This window comes from Hyphopichia burtonii, assembly GCF_001661395.1.
Source record: "Hyphopichia burtonii NRRL Y-1933 unplaced genomic scaffold HYPBUscaffold_3, whole genome shotgun sequence".
NCBI lineage: Eukaryota > Fungi > Ascomycota > Pichiomycetes > Serinales > Debaryomycetaceae > Hyphopichia > Hyphopichia burtonii.
In genome coordinates, this window is record NW_017963730.1 from 582,643 (window position 1) to 597,716 (window position 15,074).

Consider the following 15,074-nt stretch of genomic DNA (forward strand, 5'->3'; position numbering starts at 1 on the left):
ACACACGACTTAAAAATGTACGGATGTTTTTTATCTATATACATAACGTTAATGCTAAGTCTATTTAAAGCAGGACATTACCAAAGAGCCCAAGACACAGCCAGTCAAGGTCAAAGATGCAGCGATGATTCCAAGTTCGGGTTTGTCGAATTGGACAACATCGATGTCCTTTGAGGTGAACAAGGTGTGGTAATTGGCAATGACTGACAGTTTTAAGTTTGTCCAAGTAAGTTGAGAGACTTTGAAGGAGACTTTAGGAACTTGGGTATTCTTTGGTTTATCATCAAAGAGCCATGAAGAGAGGGAGGATGATTGTTCTTCTTGATCTGACTGTGTAGCTAAGCCGGTAGCTGGGCCAGTGGTTATATTTTGCTTATCTTTGGAGAAGAGATCATCGATATGACCAGATTGTTTTTCGTGTAAGTCAGTAATTGCTTGCTTAACCTTATCTTCGAAAGATCCAACAAGTCTTCTACGTTTCCAAGGCTCGACGAAAAAGGTTGCAATCATGAATAGAAAAATGTTAATACCCATAAGGATCCAAGTACCCCAAGTCGAGGCTCTTCTAATTTTATCGGACCAAATCTGTTCTTCGTGGTAGCGGGTCAAAATGGATTGGGTCAATTTTAATTGTATTGCATCGACAGCCTGTTCTGCATTATTCAAGTTCTCTTGAGAATTGATTTCATTTTGTTCATTGGCATGATCGTTTCTGTAAAGAATGGTGAATCGTTCTAAATCTTCGGCATTCCAATTATGCTTTCTGGTAAGTAAATCGTTCATTTCTTTTTGCAGGGTAGATCTGCGCTGAATGGCTTCTGCATATATATCTTTGCATTGTTTAACCTGGTCTTTACAATCCTTTAAATCTTGTTCTAATTGTTCGATTGACTTTTTCAATTTTTCAATCGATGAATAACCAGTAACATCATTGAGGGCCCTAGTAGCAGTGAAAATTGTATCCTGCAAAGAATCCAAGTAAGTTTCCATTTTTTTAGAAAGCTCCCGTCTCATCTTTTCTCTTTGCGATGGAAGATTCTTGAACTCGCTTTCAATTCGTTCTTTGATTTGTTTGGTGGTGATGGATGAAACTGGTGTTGGAAATACTTTTGCCTTATTTGGCTTTTCGGGATCAACGGTGGTCACAGTAGAAATGTCATCTTCATGATTGACGGGCGGAGACTTTTCTCTATTTTGGGTATCCTTGATACTCTCTTTGTTGAGTTCTCTGTCTTCTGATTCTTTCTCCGTCAACTCCTTCTCCTTCAACTCTTTTTCCTTCAACTCCTTCTCCTTCAACTCCTTCTCCTTCAACTCCTTCTCCTTTAACTCTTTTTCCTTCAACTTTTCTTCCTTCAGCTCCCTTTCTCTCAACTCCTTTTCCCTCAACTCTTTCTCCTTCAATTTTCTCTGTTCCATTCCCAAGTTGGACGAGTCAATGATCTGCCTTAGCTTCACGTCATCGTACGTCTTTGGCTGCTGCCTATCGCCCCCCTGTTCTTTCGATAGTCTCTCCTTCAACCTATCTTGTTCTTCTTCAAGAAAGGCCTGATTGACCTTATTGAAGTCTGGTTTCTCCTTCAACCTATCTTGTTCTTCTTCAAGAAAGGCCTGATTGACCTTATTGAAGTCTGGTTTCTCCTTCAAGGTAGAGTGACACCTAATACGTCCATCTAAATGTCTCCGACTCAATTGACTCGATCTTCCTAGTAAAGACCCACTCCATCGTTTACCAAGGTATCTGTACATACTATAGTTTCACTGGGACGTCAGTGGCTTTCCAAATTCAGTACTTTTTTTCAGTAGTCGTAGGCTTTTTTTTTCTTTTATTGGTCCCAAAAAAAAGTTTTGATCCTGTCAAAATCCTCAACTTTTATAGCCGATTGCTTATATTTGCTGCAATCATTAATTGGATGTCTTTCCAAACGAAGGCTCGAAAATGACCGAGAAGAAGATTACATTCGTTGATAGAAAGAAAAAAGTGTCAAGAGCTTGTGATTATTGCAAAAGACGTAAATTCAAGGTATGTTTTTAGTTGAAAAACTTAGATAAAAGAGAGAAGTGATATTAACGAATGGCGATAGTGCACCGGGAATGCCACCTGTAAGAAGTGTCTCAAAGACGGTAAAGAGTGTACCTTCAATATTGTTGACCATAGAACGATCAAGAGGGAACGAATTGCCAAACAGAGAAAAGGTGAAGAAATCTTGTTGATTGATCAAAATGCTATCAAACCTGAGTTGGTTGAGGAAAAAAGGGAAGAGATACGATTGAATAATGCCAGACAATCAAATCTTAAGAGGGAACAGGTTGTGCTTCCCTCATTTCAAGAGACCTTGGATATGATCAAGAACCAAATCTCGTCGTCTAATAGTATTTCTAATAGTTCAATTATAGATAGGTCTACTCCACAAGGATCTTCGTTAATGAATGCAAATAGTCTTTTCAGTCCGATACCCAGTAACGATAGTTCCAAGCCTATTTATTCCAGATCTACAACTACAGATTTCCCATCTATGTTAAATGAATTCCCGAATGGCTTTTCCGGTTTGGGGTTACAAGGTCTTGAATTTACTTCTAATTTCAATAACTTGCTAAACAACAAAACAGAATCTGAACGAATAACTTTACTCGAGCTAGATAATGAGGGATCACTTCATTATAATGCCTTAGGAAATTGTAGCTCTGTTTTGTTAGAAACGAAGAAAATCTTTAATGCTATACTAGGGAAAGCCAAGTTCGACACTCTGCAATCCACCAATCCCGTCGATAAACCCATTGATGTTGAAGCTATTCCGTTAGCTGAAATACCCGATGGAAATGCTTGTTTTAAACTATATAAAGGTTATACAAAAACTATAAGTTGGCAATTTTATATGTTTGACGAAGGTGAATTTTCACAAACGATAGAGAACGTGATTAATGGATCCAAGAACATCAAAGAGAAAATATTGGTTTATTTGGTTCTTGGAGTTGCACAACGTATGGATGATTATGAAAAGGGGGTTCTGGGAAGTGACAAATCAGTGGACTATATCAAATCAGCATTACATTTAAGAAATTTTTTGACTGATAATGATGACTTATGGCTAATCCAATATTATTATTTGCAATCAATCTATTATTTGGTAACCCATAAGTTTCAAACTAGCTGGGTCTTCTTAACTCATGCAATTGAACATGCACAACGATTAAACATTCATAAAAAACCTAGAAAAGGTTCAAAAAAGGTTGATCCCAAGCATCATATCAAGTTATTCAGATCACTTTACTTTTCTGATTGTATTTTTTCCATGGCCGTTGGTAAATCAATGCTGTTTAACGACGAGGAATGTGATGGGTTTAATCCCTATGAAAAATCACTTGAAATTTCCAAATTCAAGAAAACATTCCCGATAAAAGATGGTAAACCTAATTATGTTGCAAATCCCGACAAAGATGACGATTTTCGAATGAAATGGGATTTTCATAAATTTCAAGTTATTCATATATTGGGGAAGATTTTGAAAACCTGTTATCATAATTCAAAAATCGATTTAGATAATATTAAAAAGTTGGCTATTGAATTAAAGGAATGGTTTGTTAATTTACCACCCGATTTATTAGTTGAAAATACATCAACCGACACGTCAGAAGATGAAGTTAAACATCGATATGCATGTATTTATATTAATTCCTTCCATATTCATGCAATATCAGTATTAAGCAGGCCCTTTTTGATCTATGAAAAAGCATGTCAGATTAATGATTTAAAAGAAGAATATCAAAATTTAATTTCCAAGGAACTAATTCATGAATATAAACAAGCATCTATTAAAAGTAGTGCTTTAATGATAATTGCAATTATATGTTCAGAATCAAATCAAAGTTATAGAACGTTTTTAACTAATTTTAAAGTTAACTGTGCATTAAATTCATGTTTAACATTGATTACATGTTTAATTGATGATTTAAATAGCCAATTACTTAATTTAATTAAGTATGGGTTATTATTATTGAAAACAAGTACTGATGTTTTACCACCAGCCAAATTTTTTGTCAGTATACTTGAAGAAATGGTTAGTGAAATATCCGATCATCATTTGAATATACAGAATGAAAATTTCTTTCAAGATTTAGAAATTTTAGATTTACCATCTTTACAAGGGGACATTTTCCCAGAAGTTGATCATATTCGATGGATTGAAACTCAAAATGACTTCGTCCCCAATCAAATCGCTGCACTACCGACAAATTATCAATAGACATACTACAATAGGTGTATAATTCAAACATTCATTCAAAGCATAATTGTATCAAGAGTAGAAAAAAGCCTCTTCTTAAAAGTTTTTATCAATCAAAGCTTTAGCCAATTTCCAGTTGTGGGCTTCAATGTAATCTAAAACAATGATACCACAACCTTTAGCAAAAACCTTTTCAACACCACCTTTATCCATGGCATCGGCAACTTGTTGAGGCCAACAGTCATGATCGAAAAAGTTAGAACCAGAAGTAAAGTTAACAAACAACTTGTCGTCGTTACTCTTTTGAGCCTTTTCAGCTAAGTCCTTAACATACTGAACTTTTTTAGAAATATCGTCTTTATTTTGAATTTCACAAAAATCTTGTACAACAAATCTACCACGATCGTCTTCAGTAGTGTTATATTTCCAAGAAGCAGCATCAAAACCAAACTTCTGTCTTTTTTCATCATCCTTAACCCCAAATCTTCTGAAAAGAACAAGCTTACCTCTGGCATCACCTAATTTAGGAAGATCAGATTTCAAATACCATAAATCCTTTTGTTTATCAACATATCTATCCCAAATACAATTACCAAACTCGTCTTTATCGTTATTCCAGTCGTCGGTACCTTCTTGTTTAATGGAAACCAAAACCGTTTCAGATTTGTTATCCTTAATAAAATCGTAGAATTCCTTCAAAACATCCTTCAATAATCTTGGAAATGGAATCTTGACCGGGAATTTCCCGTGGATAACTTGTAAATCTTTAGCATCATCTCCTTCTTTCAAGAATTGCTTACCAACTCTAATATCAAAGAAACGAACCCCGTGTTTCAATTGTTCAGTAACGCTTTCTCCCTGACATTGAACCGATGGTAATGCAGTATGACAGGCTGCGGAATTGTGAGTTCCTGGAATAGCAAGTTGAGTCAACTTGGTATTATCGTCAAGTTCTTTCATCCAAGTTTTATAGTCGACCATTTTTTATGTATTTTATTTCTTAGTTACTATACAATTGATAATACAAATAAGGATTTCAATGCTAATTTATACCCCCGTCAGTTTATTATTAGTTTTTTCGTCGGTGCACTGCACAATTGGTTAAAAACTGAAATACACTGCCAACTGATACCTTCTTTACTTACCCTAACGGGAGGGGGCATGCTTAAGCTAACGCATGTCCAGGTCTATTGCTAAAGGGATATCACAAAGGTCTTGACAATAAAAGAGAATTTCATCTGTTTTGGCCGGTGATTTTTTTTTGTGCAGTCTAACAATTTCATCATCGCTCTACGGCCAATGGCTGCCAATTTGTAGAACTGTCAACAAGTAGATGATACAAATGATGGCAAAGGCTGCGAAACAAGCTTCGCTTCCGTAGTATTTTTGACCAAGCGGGACCAAGAAAGCCACCAAGATGTTGGCCAACCAATTGCTTGCAGAGCCAAACAGTTGGGCAACACCAACGGTGTCTACGCTGGTCAATTCAGGTATCATCATAAAGGGTAATGGGCCGATTCCAATAGAATAACCCGTCACAAAGCTGAAACAGGCTAGGCCAATGATGATATCTCGATTGGATGTGATGGACCAGGCCATTAGCATGGCACTCAAGCTCATTACAGCCAAAGATGCAATCAATAATGGTTTCCGGCCAAGTCTATCCACTAGAGGAGATATAAGTAACAGAACCAAGGCATTGCAAGCAGCCAAACTGGTGGTGATGTATAGAACATTGAACGAGGCATGCAGGGTAAGAATTGAAACACCGTAAAAAGTGATTGCGTTCATTCCACAGAGTTGTTGGCCAGTTAAAAGGACCAATACACTAAACATTTCCTTACGGAGTTTTTGTTTGCAAAGAAAATCAGTCATAGTCACCGGTTGGGTTTTAATAAGTCGGGTTGATTCGTTTGGCTCATCTTCCATCCAGGAGCTAATTTCCAGGTCAATTGTATGGGTTTCACTTCTAATGGAACTCATGATTTCAGTAGCCTGCGGTAAATCTCCTTTATGGATCACTAGCCATTTGGGTGATTCAATACTGCTGACCAACGCAATTCCTTGAATTAATGCAATACCAGCACCAAATACGAACACCATCCTCCATTGGATAGGATTTGCCCAAAAAATCGATACCACTTGAGCACTCAAGATCCCAATTGCAACCGCCAATTGAACTAAGCTTCCTAATAACCCCCGGTGGTTATTGGGGGTTAGCTCCAGAATCCAAATTGGATTGGCAATAACCGATCCTCCGGCAGCAATCCCAGTCAATAATCGTCCAACATCTATAACTAGTAAATTAGTACTCATGGCTATTGACAAACATCCAATCATGAATAACACCGAAGTAACCAGGGCAATCTTCTTACGGCCATGGCTATGGGCAACCCCAAATACTCCTAGAAAAATCAGCGATAATAGCCCTCCAATGGTAAAGCATGCCGTGATCATTGCAACTTGCGTAGTCGAAGCTTCTTTACACTGGGGAAAACCAAATTTCTCCCATACAGTCTTTTCATATACCAGCAGCCAATACTCGAGGTCTTCATATTGGCACGTTATATATTTCTGGGGTGCGTTCATCACTGATAAATGGAACCCAAATTGAAATGTTCCTAGACATGCTATGACTGTAGACCAAGCTAGCCTTGGTGTAACCGAATGTCTTACTTCACGTTCCTCCATGCTTTATGATGGACGTCTTCCTGCTATAATTTCTGCTCTAATGGCGGATGTCCAACGTTATATATCGGGCCCGTTGCAAAACAGCTTGCTTTCGGAGTTGTGCGAGATGACTTTTACCCCGATTTGGATCATTTCAGCTGATATGGATGTTGGTTCCTATCAGATTGCATCATTTCCGTTGGTCTTGTTTTGTATCTTGTGTTTTTATCTTATCTTTTATCTTGTATATTTGTATGTAACGCGTTGTCTGGACAGAAGTCAAGCTGAATAGCAAAGCGTGTATCCCATCATAACAATACAATCTTGAAGTAATGTGGATACTGTAGTAAAACTGAAAGAGTAGAAGAACTAGTATCAGAGTAGACCTAGTTGATAAGGAGTAGTTGGGTAATGGGGCTAACCGTACAATTGTCGATTCAACAAGTCAAGTATCCGAGAACGGCTTAAATGAGCGAAAAAAAACATCGTTTAGATATATCTTCTTCTTACTAAGTCAATCATGTCTGATGCTGAGGATAACCTTGCTGGGAATGTTGGGATCAAGTCCCAAAGCTTGAAAGCAGAACAAGTTGAAAAATTGAGTAAATTAATCAAGTTAATTCCAGATATTTTGAAAGAATTGAAAAATCCTGATTATGACGAGATATTCGGGTATCGAATCAATGTTGATACTGAATCCCAGGTGAATATTCCGGTTCGTAATGAAATCTTATTGAAGTTCTTGATTGCTAATGATTATGATGTTCAAGTCACCAAGGAGAAGTTGGTGAAGACTCTTAATTGGAGAAATGAATTTAAACCGTTGTCAGCCGCATACCTCGAAACCCATGATAAGGAACTTGATACTTTAGGAGCCATTACCAAGTTTAATGATAATGAAAAAGCTAATTTGAAAGTGGTTACTTGGAATTTTTATGGAAATTTGAAATCCCCAAAGAAACTTTTTGAAAAATTTGGTGATGCAGAAGGAAAGGAAGAAAAGAAACAAGAATTACCAGGATCAAGGTTTTTAAGATGGAGAATTGGGTTAATGGAAAGGTCATTGGCATTGGTTGATTACTCTGACCCCCAGAATCATAAAATTGCTCAAATCCATGACTATAATAATGTGTCAATGTTCAGAATTGATCCAGGAATGAAAGCAGCTACAAAAGAGATTATTGAAATTTTTGGTAATAATTATCCCGAATTATTATCAACGAAATTCTTCATAAATGTACCAACTTTGATGAGTTGGGTTTTCACATTTTTCAATAAAATTGGAGTTATAAGTGAAGAAACATTGAAAAAATTTCAAGTTTTAAATAATGGTAATTTATCTTCGTATTTTGGAGAAAGTAATCTACCAAAAGAATATAACGGAGGCAAAACTACTCAAATTAAGGATATTTTTGGATTAGAAAATTCGATTAAATCATCAATGGAATTCCCAGAGTATGGTAAACATTTACTTGACAAACATGATTTACAAGATAATTTATCAGTTGAATAATTTTTATTTTAAATATACTTAAAATCCATTGGATCTACCAAGGATTTGTCCTTTATACACTCATGGATAAAATTTTCTCCAACTATGCTTGGTATTTTAATAGGTTTTTGATGATGAGGTTTAACTCGATTTGCAATTTGAGTCGATATTTCCTTAATTTTAAATTCGATTTCATTTGAATTATACAAATTGGGTACTATGATAAATGAACAATCATCAATCGATTCCGTTACTTTACCTTTAAATCTTTTAATTTTATTAATCAATAAGTTTATTTTAAAAACAAAATTATCAATTTGATGATTTTTTTCTGCAAAAATGTAAAAACAAATATTTTCAAATAAAAAGGCCAATGGAGTTTCTTCACATTCTTTTAGAAAGATTAATTGATTTTCGTGATAACTGTCTTTGGTCAATTTAGTATTGATGTTCATATCACTGAGTAAAAACTTTTTGATTGGATAATTCGAGTCGAGGGTTGTAGTAAAACTATCACCAAACTTATCTAGTCTTTTCCCAGCAAATTCAGTCAATTGATCATTACCATTCAAAATAAAATTTGGCTCTAAAGGGACGAGGCTATTCTTATTAATACAATCTAAAATCCAAACTGGTTTTAAGATATCCCAACCTTGATTTATATAACCGATAATGGAAGGAATTAATTTAGAACCAATTATAACAACTTTAAAATCATCTAAATTTATATTTGATAAATCATTAACCGGGTCACCCCCATGAAGTTTCACTAGTTCAATCAATTGATTACGAGTTAATTTGAGTTGTTTGGATTTGTAGTCAGTCAAAATTAACATTTTTATCTTTTGAAATATTGTTTTATTTTCCGAAGAATCAAAATCAATTTCCCCGGATCTTTCGTCTTCAATGATTGAATCTTGAAAATTAATTTTTCTTTTAAAATTTGAATTAACTTTTTGAATCTTATTAGTATGGTGAACATTCTTTTTGGCTAAGTAACTTTGTAAATTTTCACAATCATTTAAATTCAAATCTCTCCTTAAAGATCTACACCATAGACCATGTAATGTGGTACCCGCCTTATACATTAAAGTGTCGGAGTGATCAATTGACCTAGCTTTGATCTCCAAAATGATTTGACAGTCATAAGGATTTAACCATTCATCAGGTTTTTTAGTACCAAATTGTAGTAAATCAATAGGAGGAGGATCAATTTTAAAATTATGCCATTTGTTTTTAGAAATAGAATCAATTTCTTTATACTCATCATAAGTAAAGCCATTAGCAACATTACAAAAACTTTTAAAAATTTTTGAATCCAAATCAAATAAAGCACAAATAAAAGAATTCTTGACACCTTTAATTTTGCCAATAACTATCAAATCGACATTTTCACCATAATACTCTAAATATTCTGGTTTAACTTTGATCCAATTTTTAGATCTTTTCCCCCATTCATATTTCGATAAGATATTTTTCAACATAACTCCTTCTGAGCGTTCACTAATAACTTGCTTTATCGCGTTATTAATATCCGTTGAATTGACACCAAGAGCATAATTTAAAATTTGAAATCTGTTTTCAATTGGGTTGATAATCTTCTTCAAAACTTCTTTTCTATAATAAAGAGGTAGATGAGTCAAATTTTTTGAATTTAAATATAATACATCAAAAATCATAAAAAGAGGTTGGATATCTTGAACATCATAAGCATCGGTGGTATTGAATTGTTTAACCAGTTCTTGAATAGCGGCCAGTTTCAAAGTACCAAAGGGTAAGATTTTTTTCAAAGTTTTATCAAAGGCCACCATTTCACCATCAAGGATACAACTCGAAACCATGAAGCTGTTACTAAACCCCCTTGATAGAAACTTCAGTAGAGAACCAAAATGATTATTTGAGCCGTATAAAAGAGTATAATTTTTTCTTCTTCTGGAGTAAAATTTAAATTCCAAATTATTATAAGAGGTGGGATACGATTTATTGATCATATGGATTAACATACGATCCCCATCAATTTTTTCTTCAATAATGAACTTACCATGATAATTTTCACGATTATAATAATTCATCAAATTAGAAGACGGTTTATAAGATTTATTGGTTAGTCTGTTAATGATTGTATCATACGAGGATTTAATTTTTTCCAGAGCCTCCGGAATGAAGGCATGGAATAACTGGATTTGTTTTTCAGCGGGCGATAATCGATGCAAAGGATCATGGCAAGCCCAAACGACCAATTTCAAATTGTTGGTAATTTTCAATAAGTCCAAAGAATCCGGGTGGTAAGTTAGCCAGAAAAGACTTGATTGGTTTGATAGAATAGAGTCTTTCAAGATGATATGACAAAACCATCTAATTTCTTCAATTGATAACTGGTCAAAGATATCATTGAAAAACCTGACCAAATCATCTGATTTAGTCAACTTAGTTAACTCATCCAATGAGTTATTTATATCATTAACGGATAATTTACCAGCGGGCACCGTTTGAGTTCTTCTATGCGACAAGATTTGACAAAAAGTTTGGGGCAAATTAGCCAAAATCTCCCCATTTGAGTTCTTAATATAATGATAGTTTTTCTTCCAATTGAACAATAAGTTATAATCGGGAGAATTTTTAGGGATATTCAAGATCTTGATAAACAATCGGTTCAAAGAAACATCTTTCAAATGATATAACCTCGAGTCCAATTCCGGTAAGATCAATCGGAACACGGGATAGAAATCCTCGCCAATCTGGATTCGATAATGGTTAACAAAGTTATTGAATAGATTAACATGGTAATCTCGTTTATTGTTTGCCAGCGAATTAGCTGGCAATTCTTTAATGTTTATTTTGGTAAATAAGTCGGAAATGAGTAAGTGGAAGGGCACTGGATTGGGATTGTGATTGACTGGAGCTTTGATCGAGTCCAAGTACGACATCGCAGCAAGAATTGCTCCCCTGACATGGAGTTCTGGGGTTATGTAGGCGGAGTCTGCTGAAATCTGGCGGAGTCTGGCGAAGTAGACTGTTGATGTGAGCGTTTGATGTGAGCGTTTAATCTGATGTGAGCGTTTAATCTGTTGATGTGACTGCTCACATCAACAGATAGATTTCCGACCACGCTTACGGGGGCGTTTCACCCCGGTTGTGCAGAACCGGGGGTTCGGCTCTCGAATATAACCAACATACGGTAGTCGAACTTGTCCACCATACGTAACCAACATACGGAGCCAACAACGGAACCGTCTCCAAACCCAGCAGGTCAAACGATAATACGGTGATCAAAGCAAGCAGCTTAACGACCAGATTGCCAAGTCAGCATACCGAGAAATCCGACCAGGTCTTAACAACAGCACAGCAATGCCAAACGCTCATGAAACTGAATAGCCACCATTGACGATGACCCATATATATAGACTATGGTGTACTGTAAGAGAACCCACACCCTGTAAGTCAAGTATACTGCTACTGTACCCTCTACCCTCTCTGCTCCAGGATATACTACCAGTATAAGTCCCTGGCTCTTTATAGACTGTTCAATTGAATATACAATAAACAGTTAATAATAGCATTGTACACCCAGTACAAGCGCAGCAAGACTAAAAAAAAAAAGAAAAAGGATCCGGGCATATATAATTTCAGTATGCCCCTTCTCAAAAGAATGTCTAACTCGACCAATTATCCTGGGACTAGTAATAAACCCAAGAGGAGATCGGGATTATTTCAAGTGTTTAATACTAGTTCCAAGAGATATTTGGAAGAATCAACTCCTCGAACTACACCAGAACCGAGTCAAGCCATGTCGTCCTCACCACCAATGTCACCCCCTCAGTTACCCAAGTTGAACACCAACTTATCACCAGTGGAACCAAATTCAAATTTGAATTTGAATCAAAATTTAAGTCCATTAAATTATCATAATCGGTCGAGAGCAGGGACAAATCTGAGTGCTCGCTCTGGCGATTCGGCCAATTATTCCTTTAGTGCTTCGCCCAATGCCACTAGTAATAAGCGAAGCTTGAGTGATAAGGTTAAGGCTACTCCTTCGTCTTTGGTTAGACAGCTGAGAATATACTCATCTTCATCGCCACAGCCCAACGAGTATGAGGCAGGAGCATTGAGTCCCAACTCGTCCAGCTCGTCGGTATTGAATTCTCCCAAATTAGCATCCAGACCCAATTCTCGTAGCATTACCCCGAATCCCTTGACCAAGTCCAATTCATTATTGGACCAGAATAAGTTCATCTCGCAAAATTTACCTCCTGAATTGAGTCCAATTGTCAATTTAATCAATGCACAGAAATTGAGAACCTATTGTATTGGTAGTTTTAAGATTCCTTCTCCTTCGGGTCCAAATGATTTTTTGGATGTGGAGGCCAAGTTAACCGGGATTGAGTTGGCTATTTGGAGAAATTCCACCACCAATGATGAATTTAATCCAAAATACATCAATTTGATCGATGTCAAGATTGACTTGAATGGAACAAGTTCAACTTTTAACCCCAATCCTCAATTACGCTTATTGCAAGATTTTACTAATGATTCTAGTATGACCATTCATTTTAATTCAAATGATGATTATAATCGGTGGTTGGCTGCTATTCAATTGGCGAAGTTCGAATACACTTCTCTTAATGAAGCTTTCACTGCAGTCATGCTTTCTTTAAAAGGAACCTCATTAAGTGATATTCATATTCTTTTAACCCCTAAAAAAAGATTCCCCAAGTTTGAATGGTGCAATTTACGTTTACCCCAAATTTCTTCAAAATGGTTAAAAGTTTACTGTGTTATTTTCCCCGGGGATTCAAAACATATTGGTAGAATTGAAATGTATACCACGGATAAGATTCTGAAGAAGAATTTGATTTTATGCATTCCTCAATTGAACTCGGTGTATAACGTTTACCCGGAACACTATAACATGATTGATTTTAATTCAATTATGAAATTAAATGGTGATATTTTCATTAATAAAAACTATGAACATTTATTTGTTCATTCGGATCTGGGTCAATCCACCCCAATTGGCCGCTCATTGTCTTTTAAATCACACCTGAGAAATAACTCAACCAATTCCTTATCCTCTTTAAATCAATCAAATGGTCATCAAAGAAGTGTTTCCATCAATTCTACTCAATCTTTTTTCACTAGTGCTACAAGTGGTGTTCCTAATTCTCCTAAAGTTGATGAGTCTCCTAAGAAAAAATCCATCAAATCTTCTTTCAAATTGAAAAATCTTTCTAATTTTGTCACTACAAACTACTTATATCTCATGCCCATTCCTCATCCTGGGGTTTCGGCTATTGAAATCATGTTACGTAACTTTATTCATATTATTGATGCTTTCAAATTATATGGACGCCCCAATCATTTAATTAGTGATAAATCAAATATCGAATCGCTTTTATTTGGTTTACCTTCTTTACCCCATTTCCAATATTTATCAATGGATGATTGTTACTATAATGTTACTTCATCAATTGATGTTGCCAAACGGGAAAATTGGAATGATTTTGATTGGAGAAATTTATTGAAGAAATTATTATCCCAAAAATTTGATGAAGGTTTTGCCAGAAATTCAAAATATAAGGGCCAAGGTAACATAATGAAATTATACCAAGATTTAGAAGTGGATTCAAATGAAATTAACGATTATGAAACCATTGCAAGTCCCAAAATTAATTTACCTCAAGATAACGGTCAATTCAACTTACCAAACAATGATCAAAATCAATATTCAAATATTAATTCAATCACCAACGATGAATTATTAAATCCGGCCCATGAATTTGATGGCTTTAGTGATGGCGGAATGAGTCCTTCTAATTCCCAATCTAATTCGGTTGGATTGGGAGATCCAATTGAATTCAATCGCCAACAAGCGCTTGCTCAACACCAATCTAGTGGATTGGAACCAATTGCTGATTACCCAACTCCCATTGATGAAAGCCATCCCTATCAGAATTTAGTGAATATGAAAATCCGTGATTAATCACTTGTATTTTAGTATAGACTACATGCTTATGTTATTGTTATTATCTTGTACGTAGTGTAATAGTAGTACGATAAGACAAGTACGATGTGTACGATGTGTACGACAAGTACATCAAGCACAAGTACAACAAGTACAAGTACAACAAGTACATCAAGCACAAGTACATCAAGTACAAGTACAACAAGTACATCAAGCACAAGTACAACAAGTACAAGTACAACAAGTACCAGAAGTAAGCACGCGTCCGCGTGTCCGAGAATCGGTAGCTTATCAAATCCATCTGAACCCTTGAATCTGCTGATGGCCAACACGTCCTAGCCTACGTTCTAATGCCCCAACACGTCTCGTATGCATTGTCTCTTGGTTCATCCAACCGGACAATTCTAACCGGACAATTCTTACTGGTATTTCCCACGGCCATTCTTACTGACAATTCTAACTGGACAATTCATCGTAACAATCCGTACTCCCATTCACATCCTCCAATGCTTATCCGATGTCTACTTCTTTGACCCATTGGCTACTCAACAGACCTTCCGTTTAACGTAATTCCAAAACAAACACGTCTGGCAATTTCAAATTCCTCTGTCTTCAACAAACACGCGTATCGATATCGTAATTCTGGTTCTGGACGGATTATAAACAACCAGTTGCACGTCTTGCTCGTTCAATTCTTCCTCCTCTATCTTTCCCGGCCAGTTTCTCT

The 15,074-nt window shown here is 35.9% G+C and overlaps 7 protein-coding genes across 7 annotated transcripts; 3 read left to right on the top strand and 4 right to left on the bottom strand.

Moving 5' to 3' along the window:
• Positions 1-9: 9 nt before the first annotated feature.
• SHE9 (She9p) lies at positions 10-1,846 on the bottom strand (the record flags this gene model as incomplete). Its single annotated transcript, XM_020221065.1, has 1 exon — positions 10-1,846. A coding segment is annotated over exon 1 (1,685 nt), but the record flags the coding sequence as incomplete, so codon positions are not given.
• Positions 1,847-1,874: 28 nt separating this feature from the next.
• Positions 1,875-4,407, top strand: HYPBUDRAFT_239588 (Zn(II)2Cys6 transcription factor). The gene is made up of 2 exons (XM_020223251.1): positions 1,875-2,023; positions 2,085-4,407. Exons 1-2 carry the CDS (start codon positions 1,940-1,942, stop codon positions 4,242-4,244), a joined length of 2,244 nt encoding a protein of 747 aa, XP_020076763.1. The 5' UTR covers positions 1,875-1,939; the 3' UTR covers positions 4,245-4,407.
• PLC2 (Plc2p) lies at positions 4,282-5,358 on the bottom strand. Its single transcript, XM_020222993.1, has one exon. The coding sequence runs from the start codon at positions 5,202-5,204 to the stop codon at positions 4,320-4,322; it is 885 nt and encodes a 294-aa protein (XP_020076764.1). The 5' UTR covers positions 5,205-5,358; the 3' UTR covers positions 4,282-4,319.
• Positions 5,359-5,513: 155 nt separating this feature from the next.
• HGT20 (Hgt20p) lies at positions 5,514-6,914 on the bottom strand (the record flags this gene model as incomplete). The annotated part of the gene is made up of 1 exon (XM_020218536.1): positions 5,514-6,914. One exon carries the CDS (start codon positions 6,912-6,914, stop codon positions 5,514-5,516), a length of 1,401 nt encoding a protein of 466 aa, XP_020076765.1.
• Positions 6,915-7,413: 499 nt separating this feature from the next.
• Positions 7,414-8,406, top strand: SFH5 (Sfh5p; the record flags this gene model as incomplete). The annotated part of the gene is made up of 1 exon (XM_020220093.1): positions 7,414-8,406. The coding sequence occupies one exon, from the start codon at positions 7,414-7,416 to the stop codon at positions 8,404-8,406; it is 993 nt and encodes a 330-aa protein (XP_020076766.1).
• Positions 8,407-8,697: 291 nt separating this feature from the next.
• LIG4 (DNA ligase (ATP)) lies at positions 8,698-11,582 on the bottom strand (the record flags this gene model as incomplete). Its single annotated transcript, XM_020222730.1, has 2 exons — positions 8,857-11,582; positions 8,698-8,716 (listed from the first exon to the last, which is right to left on the bottom strand). The coding sequence occupies exons 1-2, from the start codon at positions 11,310-11,312 to the stop codon at positions 8,698-8,700; spliced, it is 2,475 nt and encodes an 824-aa protein (XP_020076767.1). The 5' UTR covers positions 11,313-11,582.
• A 608-nt stretch (positions 11,583-12,190) lies between these two features.
• Positions 12,191-14,365, top strand: HYPBUDRAFT_108709 (uncharacterized protein; the record flags this gene model as incomplete). Its single annotated transcript, XM_020218652.1, has 2 exons — positions 12,191-12,504; positions 12,562-14,365. The coding sequence occupies 2 exons, from the start codon at positions 12,191-12,193 to the stop codon at positions 14,363-14,365; spliced, it is 2,118 nt and encodes a 705-aa protein (XP_020076768.1).
• Positions 14,366-15,074: the final 709 nt, after the last annotated feature.